At 42.4% G+C, this 13,691-nt stretch overlaps 1 protein-coding gene across 3 annotated transcripts in view; it reads left to right on the top strand.

Annotated features, from left to right (window-relative positions):
• Positions 1–13,691, top strand: part of Mapk10 (mitogen-activated protein kinase 10) — a 254,254-nt gene that overhangs the window by 136,863 nt on the left and 103,700 nt on the right. For all 3 annotated transcript variants that reach the window (XM_051170140.1, XM_051170141.1, XM_051170142.1), the window contains one exon: positions 11,209–11,378. In XM_051170140.1, coding sequence (XP_051026097.1) covers positions 11,209–11,378 — 170 coding nt within the window. The remainder of the gene's footprint in view (positions 1–11,208; positions 11,379–13,691) is intronic.

Genomic DNA, 13,691 nt, shown 5'->3' with positions numbered 1-13,691 from the left:
TCCAATCATGAGCTATACCCTCAGCTCCAAAACACATATAAACGACAGCAGGAGACTCAAGGCAAGGTGGCACACCTCTAAAATGCCAGCTACCTGGGAGGCTGAAGCTGGGAAGATGACAGCTTTGAAAGCATCTTGGGTTACATTTTGAATTCAGTGCCTACTTGTGTAATCTGTCAAGAGTCTTGTGTCAAGCTTTAAAAAGAAGGGTTGGGGGTGTGGCCCAGGGTAAAACACGTTTCGTTTCTAGAATGTGCATGTTCCTTAGCACCCAGGAACACAAGGACCCAGTGCTGTATCAAATACATAAGCAATAGACAAACAGATAATAAAACAGATATGAAGATATGCAAATAAAGGTCTTTTAGCACAAAGAGCTACTAACAGAGGCATCAGTCCTACCTTTTCATGGCCATACAGGTATGGATGAAAATTGCAAATAGATTTTCATGGGCCTCTGCATGATTCTGTGTGTTGTATATGTGAAAACAGACCCAGGCTCAAGATTCTTGAATGCAGCACTGAGAACCTCTGAATGTTCCTAACCAAAGCCACAGGGACAGACTTCAGAGGATGCTGGCAGATCCCAGGTGAACTCACCAGAAACATCCCTTCCCCCCAGTGATGCTTCACTGTCCTGTTCTTTTACTCCCACTGCAAGACAGTTTTTAGTGTTTCTTAGTAATCGGCTGTTCTTTACTGTCCTGGACATTCTTCTTGCCCTAATTATGTAACGCCAGCTGTTGTTTCCCCGGTCACGCGTCTTTCATCTTGATCTCAGACAAGGTGGGGATGTGTCAAGTGACAGGTGCAGAATTCAGTGTACTGGCTCCGTAGGCAATGCTGTTGATTTTGAAATCACTGTCTGATCCTCCATATGGCAATTTCATGCTCAGCACCAGGGGTATGGTGTCCTTGGAGACCATGTGGTGTGGCTTGAAACCAAAATTAAAAAAGAAATGTTTTTCCCAATAAAAATGGACTGTAATCATAAGGGACCCTAGATCTTTAGGACTTAACAGAGTAAATGTTTTTTTCCTATGGTGCAGATTCCAGTACACGTTGGGACTGGTGTAGATCCCAGTGCATGTTGGGAAGGTGGCAGATCCCAGCACATGTTGGGAAGGTGGCAGATCCCAGCACATGTTGGGAAGGTGGCAGATTCCAGTACATGTTGGGAAGGTGGCAGATTCCAGTGCATGTTGGGAAGGTGGCAGATCTCAGTGCATGTTGGGAAGGTGGCAGATCTCAGTGCATGTTGTGAAAGTGGTAGATCCCAGTGCATGTTGGGAAGGTGGCAGATCCCAGTGCATGTTGGGAAGGTGGTAGATCCCAGTGCATATTGGGAAGGGTGCAGATTTCGGTACATGTCAGGATGGGCTCCTGTCTTTCAAGTATCTCAGGAATTTAAACTTCTAGTATGCTGCGTGGTAGCAGCTGAGATTCCACAGTGAGAAAAAAAAGAGAAGCAGGCAAGGCACATCACTTTACACTTTACAAATCACATTTTATTTACTCAGTGTTTGTGCATGTGTGGCGTGTGTGTCTGTGTGGCGTGTGTGCGTGTGCATGCATGTTCATTTATACATGTGTCACAATATGCATGTGGAGGAGTGAGGACAATGTGTTGGCAGTTATTTGTCTCTGTCCTCAGTGTGGTTTTGCTTGGTGACAAGGGCCACTGCTCACTGAGCAATCTTGCTAGCTCCCTGCGGTGTGTTATTTTAAAACTACTTCTGCAATTAGCTGACACTTGGCATTTCTCATAGGTCGGCACGGACATGGTCCCAGCACAGCTGTGTAACAGGCTGGGAAGCCCAGTGTAGCACACATGCAGGCTAGCGGAGCACTGCCTACATCACAAGTGGAAATGGAAGATGGAATTTGTTGCTTAACTCTCTTTAATCCAGATATCTCTCTAGACTTTAAACCTCTACCCCGTTGTATTTGGCTTTAAGTATGGCTCAAGAGTTGGATGAATGTTGTTTAAAACATTCTAAGTATATCCTTAAATGTTACACAGCTTTGCTATCATGGTCTAGAAATGCATAATAACTAGGAAAGTCACACAGACTGTCTCATGTAAATACCCCACTGATGAAAAGTAGACTATTTCTTTCCTTCTGTGTGTAAGGAGACAGAGGCCGGGGATATCATGTGGCCACCCAAGGTCTCGTGGTGGGACTCTGAAGCCGATAGATAGTTAGATGCTCGGCTATGACACTACCGTTAGTGAAAGTTATGTCTACAATTTCTTCCTCGTAAAATGAGAATACTAATTATTTTTCTTTTAAATATTTGCTAATTTATTTTATGTCTATGAGTGCTTTATTTTCATGCACACCAGAAGAGGGAATCAGATTCCATTACAGATCATTGTGAGCCACCATTGGTTGCTGGGAATTGAACTCAGGACCTCTGGAAGAGCTGACAGTGCACTTAACTGCTGAGCCATCTCTCCAGTCCCCAGAGAATACTAATTTTTACATTATGATTTATTAGTCACTCAGTTCTTGGAATAGTATTAACCCAGCACCCAGAAAGCTCCATGCAGTACTTGTAACAAAGAGGCAGAGCAGGCAGAGGCCACCTGTGCTACCATTGATGACTTCAAATGCCTTTTCATATAGCAGAAAATGATGGTTAAATGTGATGGAAGTGAAGGGTTAAGAGTTTTTGTTAGGGACTGGAGAGATGGCTCAGGGGTTAAGAGCACTAGCACTACCAGAGGTCCTGAGTTAGATTCATAGCATCCACATGGTGGCTCACAACCATCTATAATGGGATCTGATGCCCTCTTCTGTCCTGCAGACATGCACGTAAATAGAGCCCTCATATTCATAAACAGATAAATCTTGAAAGAAAAACAGTTCTTGCTGTCCTGTTAATTTGTTATAATCTATTGGTTCCACAGAGTAACATCACTGGGCCACTAGCATTTAAATTAAACAGATGCCAGAATAGACCTGTCCTCAGAGAATTACACATCAAGAAACAATGGCAAAGCGTGCCCTCAACAAAACAAAACCTAATGACATTTTATTAAGCATCGTCCCCTCATAATCTCTCCTTTAAAAACTCACAGATAGATGGTTTGATTCAGATTTAAGACGGAGTGAGTGCATGCCTCCTTGCCCCAAGAAGTGGCCTGGTTAGTGGGGTCTGTTGGCTTTCTATGATGGCCTTGCGATGACATCATGGGAAAGACCCATCTTTCAGTATAACTTGTAAGATACATTGCTGACTTCGTTTGTGTCAAAAGTGGAGCCAGGACGTTGGGCAGATAGTGTTTAAAGTGCAAATGACAACATCAGAAGAGTCGTGTACACACTGGCTAATTTGCTGAAAGTGACTGCACCCGGCATTTTCTACCGAGTGGGTTGATTTGCCGGCTACAGGGCTTTTTAACAGTGTATAGCACACAGCATGCACTCAATAAGCATTTTACTGAGAATGAAGCCAAGCCCTTCACATTTTGTGGCGGCCTTGGGAAATGGAGCTTTCTCTGCTGACGCAGGGTTGTGTTCAACTCGGAAATTGTTTAACAGGCAGCGTCTCCAGACTCCAGGTACAAAGAAATGAAAAGTGCATTTGTGGTAGCTGGCCTGTTATGTGTGGTTTCCCTGAACTTCCTAAGGTGTAGTCCCGTATCTCACCTCATTCCCAGAAACCCACCTCACTATCCTAAATTATATTATAGCTGAGCTATTCTGTAAAAATGATCTCAAATTGGGTGAATTTAATTCACATTCCCTCGAAATACTAGTCTGAGCCAGTTGGCTCATGGCTCTGGGAAGCTCCTTTGTTTGTTTTGAGTATAAACTTTTAAAAGTATTTAATTACATCAAAGAGCATCAATAATATTACTCTACCTGTATTCCCTGCCCCTCTAGAGTTCATATCAAGCAAGAAATGTGAAACGTAATTCTGTGTCTCTGGTAATAATTCTAGACTGTTGTTTGATTCCAGGCTAATTATGCAAAAAACTATGGGATCTATTCTCCCCGAAGTTAAGCACTAGAGAAATATTATCTTTCCTCTAACTCGTTTTGGTAGATTTGTTTGATAAATGGATCCAAACTTGCCACTCGCCGCGGTTTTGTCGTGTCTACCGTTAGTTTTTCCCTCGGCTTTCCAGAGCATGACATTAAGTTTTGTGCTCAAGGTGGTGTGTACTCATAACTTAAAGTCCTATGGCACACCTGTCAGCATTCGGCACACTGCATTTGTCATTTGTGCTTAAAACTGGATTTAAAGGATTCATTGTTCCTTCCTGTGGCCTCCAGGGCGAGCTGTACATTCCGTTATGGAACTGCATAGGATATAAATAATAAATGACTGAAAGAATAAAAAGGCATGCTCAGGCTTTCACAGATAGCAAGTGCAGAACTGACCCTGGCTCCATGTTACTTTCAGCTCAAAACTGAGGAAACTCCACCTGTAAGGGCTTTTAACCCCCAGTGTGCCTTGCTCGGGTGCTGTTTGTTGGCAGCAGTGTAGGACAGTCTTCCTCAGTGAGGTCAAGGAGAGCATGCTCCTGAAACCCAGGGTATTACATCTGAGCAAAGGACAATGAAGGCTTAAGACCAACAACGTGGTATCAGCAGCATTCAACCATTTAGTGTGTTTCCGACTAGACAGACAGAAGCAATTGATCAGTCAAATGACAGGCAGGGAAACTCAAGACAATTCTTGATGACGAGTCACAGGATAAACCTCCAGGAATGCTGCCTTCATCTGGTGTCTTCAATGGCCTGAGGCATCACCTAAACTGTAGGGCCTGACTTAGGTCAAACCGAGATTTTTGACTTTAAGACTGAAAGGAATTTTATGACTAGTCTGTATTTAAAAAGGTAGTATTCTCCACAGTTGAGTGGAGAGTGTGATATGACTTTCTCACGTACTCTGGTGCCTCACATTTGACCATGTCCCCTGGAGGGGGAGACCTGGTGGCACTCAGAGGAAGAACAGCATGTAGCCAAGAAGAGACTTGATACCCTATGAGCATATACAGGGGGACGTAATCCCCCTCAGGAACAGTCATAGGGGAGGGGAATAATGGGAAAATGGGGGGGGGGGGGAGGAATGGGAGGATACAAGGGATGGGATAAACATTGAGATGTAACAAGAATAAATTAATAAAAAAAATTAAAAAAGAAAAGGTACTTTACTACCAGCATAAGAGTTTAAAGGAAAGCAGCTCAAGGAAAAGCAGGAAGTAGGCAGGAGATAAAGAAGCAAGGTTTGACAACTATGAGTGGTAGTTATTTTAGATTTTTCTCTTAGCTTATAGAAACTCTAAAATTGTAAATTAATTTTTGTTTTAAGATCTACTTTAACTATTGTTGTGAAATACCAATTTTATTGATTTGTTTCTTTACAGATCATTTTTTATTTTAATTAAAGTGGGCTGTCTATTTGTGAGTTTTACATTTTTTATTACCTAGGACTGCATTAAATGGGAAAGAAAAGACAGGTTGGAGGCAGTAGTAAATGTTTTAGATTATCTTTAGATCTCCTCATTTTTCAAAACTCACAAGTTAGCCAGTAATTATCAAACAGAAAGCTGGCTAGAATATGGATGGAGGTTTCTCTCTAAACATTTCCTCCCTTTTAGAAACCTTGTTCCACACACAGACATTAATGTATTTCATAACTCGTACATTCATCTCTGTTTTAATATCTTTTCTCTTCTTTCATTGCCCCCTTTCCACTTCACACACACACACACACACACACACACACACACACACACACCACACACACACACACACACACTTTCTTTTCTCCTGAAAAATTGCTGTTGATGTCAGCTAGTGAATATATTTTGAGTCAGTTTTATGTGCTGCTTTGGGGAGCAACTTTCTCAGTTTTCCCCTGAGACCGTGTTATCCTATTGGGTCTCAAGGTTAACCTGTGCATTTTTGCAAACATGAATGTTCTCAAGACACTGAGTGACTAATCCCAATGGACTTCCTTCTGACCCAGGAGCAGGGTGTGTTAGCTGAGTTCTCCTATGAGGCAGTTGCATACCATGAGGTATTTCCCATGACATTTCCACATTTTTGTGTGGGAGAAAAGTGTCTGTCACCTCTGGCATCTTTATTATTAGGCACTCATAAAAATTTCTATGCCAAAGTCTTGGCAAGGTCACAGGAGACTTAATAAAATACATAATTATACGTATGAGGAGGAGTGTCAGGAGACGAAGCTCAAATGATAATAAATAAAAATATTTCAAAAAAACCAAACCAAACAAAAATAAAGATGCCTTCAAAGTTCCTGATGCCTTTATAGAAAAACAAAAAAAAAAAAAACAAAAACAAAACCCAAAAAAACAAAAACAAAACTAACCAAACACAAAGTCTAGACCAAAATGCATGAAAAGCAAGCAAAACTAGATGCCTTAAAACAAATACTTAAAAGCAGACCCGTCCCCCCTCCCCAAATCAACTAAATTGAAATAAGATTCTCAATTAGCTAGATAGGAATAAACAAATGGACTGTTGACCAAACCCAGAGAGGTTTTGAGCCCCAGAAAGAACTCACCAATAATCTGCCTGATGAAACACCAACAGATGGTGCTGATTCTACGGGTTCATTTAGATTGGCTGAGTCCTCCAGTGAAAAGTGGATCATTCTTGGAGCTCCACATTGGGCCCAATAATTGTCAGCACAAAACCACATCTCTCATCTTGAAGGTAATGAAAGGTGTTTTTTCCCCCCTGGGGCCATTTTGAGTGATCATGGTCCAGGAACACAGATTTAGGGTATCCCAAATTCCCTGTTTCAACATGGGAACCAGTTTCATGAAGTTATATGGTTCTACAGAACAAAGAGAGCCATGAATCAAGTCAAGTTTAAAATCCATTGGTGGGCACATCAGAGGTGGGTACAGCAAGACAGGGGAAGCTTTACTGTAGGTGTACTCTGACGGCATGCTTGGTTTGCAGTTGGTGGAAGCTAGTGGTCTGCTAAGGCACTATGTCCCAGAGGTTTTTAACTTAGTCACAGGACGTTAAGCTGAACACAGAGGTGGGCAAGGAATGGCTGTTCTGGGGAACCAATGAAATTACCAATATAAATTAAGATTTGGACCTTTAACATCCCAGTACCTCCACAGTACTGTAATTCTAGCAGTCTCTGTAGACACGCCTTAAAACTTCAGAATCTCTCCTGCAAACTGTTGGGCAGTGTGATTGAGGGAAGTGCCAATTCGGTGGTGTGCAGCACCATTGCCTGGGCTAAGATGGAGGAAGGGAGCTGAATCTTAGCATCCACAGTCTCTCTGTGACCAGCTGCCTTCATCCTCTGCCACACAATGGACCAAACCCTTTAACTGTGAGCTAACAACATAAAGCGTTTGCAGCATCAGAAACACAAGTAACACAGCCAGTCGTGCCTTCTCAAAACGGACTCCATCCTATTTTCTTCCTGTGTCTGAAGCAGCACAGCTATCTTGTCCTGTGTTCTGAGGTCATAAAATATGAAACCGTAAACTAGAAGATATTTTCTCCATTGTTTTTGATGCACATTTTCATGGGCACATTTCACGTGGAGAAAAGTCTATGTTGGACTTCATGGTGATGGGCAAGGGCTATGGCATGGGCTAAAAAGAAACATCCTGTATTAGATGCATCCAGAACTTCCCCAAATACAGTTTGGGTTAACAAATAGGACATAAGTGAGAGTTGGAGGAGGCTCCTTACAAAACCAGTCACCACAGAATTTTTGCTTGCTTTTTATTAACCCAATAAAAATCCAATACTATTATTTACTGCTTAAATAATTACTATAGACTCTTTCCAACTGTCTGAAGGGTTTTCTAGGAGGTGTTCTCTAACTCCTAGATTTACTAGAATCTAACTCAAATCTAGGTGTAAAGAAGACACTAAAAGGGAAATGTGTGTGCGTGTGTGCATGTGTGTGTGTGTGTATGTGTGTGTGTGTATGTGTCTCTGTGTGTGTATGTGTGTGTGCATGTGTGTGTATGTGTGTGTGTGCATGTGTGTGCATGTGTGTGTGTGTGTGTGTGTGCATGTGTGCATGTGTGTGTGTGTGTGTGTGTGTAAATTCACAAGATGTATTGCGATGATTTCAGTCTCATTGTGAGAAATCAAATGCTCTGGAGTGACCGGTGAGTGTTTTAGAAAATGTGTTAGGGAATTGAACATTTCGTTAAGAAGGCTGTTACTGGTTTCAGTTAAGTGGAAGTCTTATCGCAAAAATAGGAAAATGAGCTCCGGGGTGTGTGTGTGTGTGTGTGTGTGTGTGTGTGTGTGTGTGTGTGTGTGTGAGAGAGAGAGAGAGAGAGAGAGAGAGAGAGAGAGAGAGAGAGAGAGAGAGAGAGAGAGGCCTATATCTCTGTGTTTGTCTATATGTATATGAATATATGTGTGTGTTGTCTATGTATGTGGGGTGTGTGTGTGTGTGTGTGTGTGTGTGTGTGTGTGTTTCTAGTATACATACTGATGCCCAAATACAAAGCTCTACTGTGTGTGTATAAGACTGTGTTTTATGAAGCTCAACCAGTGTTCTGCATGTACACATCAAAGAACTGGTGAGGAGGAAGTCCATGGATATTAGCTCAAGAAGACACAAATCAAACATCCACTTAAACATTACCAACTTTAATTCACAGGGCGTTTTCTCCCACATGTCTGTCCCTTTCCTCTATTTAAACTTCTCCGATCTCACTGTTTCCCCCTGCAAGCCGTATCCATTAAAGAATTGTTTCTCTCTCTTATTAGAGGGCCCCCAAGCTCCCAGCACACCACAGGCAATTGTCACTGCTCTCGGTTGCTCATGATTAACTAGTTGGTAAGGTCCCATTGCTGAGGGTGTCACATGCTTTAGTCATAGGACATAGGAAACTCAAGCTTGACCTGGGATGGAAATTTTCTTCCTGCTGGCTAGCCTGCACAGTCCAGAAGGTGTGATGATGACTGCCAGAGGGGAATTGTCATAAAAATGTCTAGTTATATGTGGCCCTGTGTGTAATGACACTGACTAGCAAAGCTTTATGAGCCCATTGGGGCAATAGAGGTAAGTCTGTTATGGAGGTGACCAATGGCTTTCTGGTTGGATTTGATGCCAACCACACAGGAGGGAAATTATGTCTCATACTAAGCCCAGTCAAAAGCCCATGGTTGGGGAGGTTTTAGGCCCTAGTGGGAAGCTAGTGCTGTTGTTTTGCTAACTGGGTATGATGTCCCTGTCAAATTTCCTCCTAAATAACAATGTGTATGCCCGTAGACTAGTGCTGCTATCAGCTCTGGCCAGAGAAGCTTCTGTAGTGCTGGGTGCAGAGAGAACTGATCAAAAAACAGAACAAATAACCGTTGAATGCTCATCTATGAACGAGGCATCTGAACCATGGTCTCCAATGCTCAGAGAACATGGAAATGGGCTGTAAACTCCAGGAGAATAAGCGGAGCAGTGTTGTGTGCTAGCTTCTGGGTATGACGCACTTTTGAACTCTTGAACTCCTGGTTACCTGTACAAGACCTCACACAAATTCTGGCCTGCCAGCAGCTTGTCATGGATGCAGGAGGAACACATGGGGCTTCACCTCTCCCTGGGGATTTATGCACAGATAATGGTTGATGGGGAGAGAGAAAGAGACATTTTCTTCAAGGGTGTAGCCACTCTCACTGATGATGTTTATAGACAACCCTAGTGAAATTCACTGGGGTCACACATGAAAGACTTGAAACGAGAAGGGTGGCTAGATGGGAAAACAAAGATGGTTCACAGAGGTGAGAGAAGGACAAGAGAGGGTAATGGAGTGAGCATGACCAAAATGCTTATGCACATGCAAGAAAATATCACAGCAAAATCTATTATTATGTATAATTAACATATGCTAATTAAACATAAAAATAAAAAATTATACCAGTGACTTGGTATGTATTTATTGTTTTATACATAGTATTTGAATGAATTGATTATAACACTGTACAGACCATAAGTTGCTTCCTATTTATTACCAGAATATTTACTTTGTTCCTCTATAGAATGCACCGTCTGTATTTAACCATCTTCATTCTAAGTTGCGACTTTATCTTGACTTACTGCCTTGCCAGCGCTAGCCCATAGTATGCATGTCCTCAGTATTGGACCAAGCAGCCATAGCATTACATAGGTTAGGTAAGCCTAAAAAATAACTTGTATGAATTATTAAATTTTCTTGAATTCGTGTTGAAGTGGTGAGAGCATATTTCCAGCAGGTTGGTCAACTCCCGTGGGAAAATGGAGGTTACAGCTAGAAACCACCACAGAGCCTACAAATGGAGAGTGGTGGCTCTATGGAGTTAGGGGTCTGGAATATGAAGTCTAGTGCAAGCGATTATTATACACGTGTAATAAGCATACACATGTGATTAGTATGCACACGTGACTAACATGGTTGGTGCACATGTGTGACCAGCACACATGTGATTAATACAGATTGCTCTTTAATTACCAAATACGGGTGACAGATGAACTTCTCCGTAGATAAGCAGGCAATGCAATAGCCAATATATGTAAAATCTAAACACCCTCAGTAGAATGCCATGGAATTAAATGCTTATTTAGTATTTTCAGCACTCTATAAACATAGTAGTAATTTGGATATTAGTGAGAAAATGAAGTCAACTGTATCCAATTCAAATTTATGTCATTAGTAAGAGTTGAACCTGCATGTTAGTTTGTGGCCTCAGCAATGCTGAGGAAAGGACTACAGAGAGCCTCTCCATCTTCCTTCTTATGACCAGTGAACATCTCCCCCATTTTCCTGAATCCTCAAGTGTCTGAGGTACACTGAAGCCACAGTATCTTCCGTATTTGCTTACCAAGAGGGATGAAATGACCACATGACCAAATCTCACTGTCTCTGTTTGAAACAGATTTTGGTTGTTCTGTTGTTGGGTCACTAGATTATATGACCTATATTCCCAGGCCTTAAGCATTTTAATAATAAGAAAACATTTGTTGGCATTTTAAGGTTCATTTATTTCAAATAAACTGGCAGGGACTAATACAGATTATTTTTTCTTATGTGAGCGAGCTAGGCTAGATGATAGATGGCCAGATATTTGAAAAAAAAAAAAAGACTTCTCAAACAAAAATAAATAAAAAATTTTTATTTAAAACAAAAAGACTTTTCTGTATCCATTAACGTCTTGCTACTGCTCTTGTCTCACGTTTCATTGTCCCTCTTGACAGGGATTCGACAAACACGTGGATGTGTCATATATTGCCAAACATTACAACATGAGCAAAAGCAAAGTAGACAACCAGTTCTACAGTGTGGAAGTAGGAGACTCAACCTTCACAGTTCTCAAGCGCTACCAGAACCTGAAGCCGATTGGCTCTGGGGCTCAGGGAATAGTTTGGTAAGTAGAATGGATTTGCTAAACTTTTCAAGAGAGCACGCTACATTTACTTACAGAGTGCAAACAGATAAACAGATATCGACTGAAATACACATGCATATTCAAAATGTAAAATTATAAGCATCATTTGTTTATTCATTATCCACTTGTTAGCAATATAAAACCTGGCTTACGATGTTTTTCTAATCACCAGAAAACGGAAGTTATAACACACGGACAGAAAATAGACCCAAAGGCCAAGAATGTTGTGCTGTTGCCTCTGTATTTAGGAAAATTTATTTGTATATTTCACAGCAAGAACAACTATATCTGAAGACAAGGGCAGTAAGAGCCCCAGTACACTTAGGAGGGATGGGTGAGATCTCTCTGTGACTGTTAAAATTTGCACTGGCAAGTTTGGTGTCGATTAGCCACAATCTAGACTCATTTGGGAAGAGGTGACCTCAACTGATAAAATTCTCTACCAGATGGGTCTGTGGGCAAGTTCATGGGGCATTATCTTATGGCTGATTGATGTGGGAGGCTCCTGGGCTAGGGGTCTGCTTTCTGTAAGAAACAAGGCTGAGCAAGCCACGGCGAGCAAACCAGTAAGCAACGCCTCTCGGTGGCCTCTGCTCCAGTTCCTGCCTCCAGGTCCCTTCCTGCCCCACACTGAGTTCCTTCACACTAATTCTTAACAGTCTAAAAAGAAACTGAGGAGCAGGTCAGAGGCGTGGAAGAGGTGGAAGAGGTGGAGCCATGCGCCAAGGAATGGGAATGACTTTGTGCTGAGTGGAGAGGATAGCTTTGACTTTAGGGAACTGGAAGTTGCCAACACCTGAGATGCAAAGAAGCAGGTTCTTCTCTGGAGCCCCAGGGAGGAACGCAGCTTTCCAACATCTTGATTTCAGTTCAGTGAACCCCTCCCTCCCCCCAGGAATCCCGATCTACAGAATTGTAGGACAGCAATTGCTGCTTCTAAGCAATTGTTCTGTGGTAGTTGTGGCAGTGGCACTATTGCGCGTGGGACAGTTAAGATTTTAACATGAAGATAACTGCTGTGTGGCTGGGAGACGGCTCAGTGGTTAAGAGCATTCATTGTTCTTCCAGAGGATCTGGGTTCAATTCCCACAAGACTCATGGCAGTTTGCAATTATCTATGGCTTCAGTTCCAGGGAATCCAATGTCCTCTTGTGGACTCTGTGGACACTAGGCCTGTATGTGGCGCACAGACATATATACATAGACAAAACACCCAAATGCGCAGAATAACAGAATAATTAAAATATAATAGGTAGTTGCTGCAAATCCCCCAAACTTATTGAAGTGTGGGGTGAGGGCAGTAGTGCTTAGCTAGTTTGATGGAGAATATTCACACGAGGAAGTTTTCCTCAGTAAGATTCGTAGCTCAGGTACATTTTGGGATAGTTTCATCTCTTTCTTCCTAATAAAGCTGTCATGGAGAATGAGGACTGGCAGTGACAGGAAGTGGGTAGACCTTTGAGGAAGCCTTGACAAATCTAAGTAGCATTTGGCTCAACAGCGTAACAGATCATCATCGGAGGACTCAAAAATCCTAGTCTAAGATTTTTGTAGTGTGTTTCGCAGGATGTAGGGTGCCCTCTTTCTCCTTTCTATGGGATGCAAATCATCCTCGGTCTTAAGGAGGGTTATTGATAATAGATGTTGGTAACAGAGTAGAGACTGGGGACCTTGAGTTCTGTGGGCATCCTTGGAGGGGCTCTGGTTACTTGTGTCCTAGAACAAGGAGATGGACAGAGAAACCAGGGCTCAGCAGAAGGTCAAACTAGGCATTAGAGAAGGGTTCTCTTCAGGAGAGGGAGAAGGCAACATTTCCTCGACAGCTGCAGTGCGTCAAGCGCATACCAACGCTCAGGCCTTTTGAGTGTTTTGTGCTGTGTGGAGCTTTGGGGCTCACTTCCTCTGTCTAGTGCATACTTTGTCTAGTAGAGGCAGCTTTGCATACAGCCAGTGCATTGCATATCGCAACAGTGTCTTTTTTGTTTGTTTTGTTTGCTTCTTTTTTTGAGACACGGTTTCCCTGTGTATCCTTTGTAGACTCGCTCTGTAGACCAGGCTGGCCTTGAACTCACAGAGATCCACCTGCTTCTGCCTCCCCTAGTGCTGGGCTTACAGGCGTGCGCCACTGCAGCCAGCTTCTCAACAGCATCTTAAATAACCACCCAGGGATGTGAGTTTTAGTATTACAGTGAACCACAGACCGTCCTTATGAACGCTAGGGTGCCTCTTTGTAAGTGGCTGTGGCCCCACTGTAGCAGGACTTTGGCCAGTTTATTCGCTTCTTTTTCCTAC

The sequence above is a fragment of the Acomys russatus genome, chromosome 28, assembly GCF_903995435.1.
Source record: "Acomys russatus chromosome 28, mAcoRus1.1, whole genome shotgun sequence".
Classification (NCBI taxonomy): Eukaryota; Metazoa; Chordata; class Mammalia; order Rodentia; family Muridae; genus Acomys; species Acomys russatus.
Note: the sequence above shows the minus strand (reverse complement) of the source record. Positions and strands in the feature narration are given on the sequence as shown.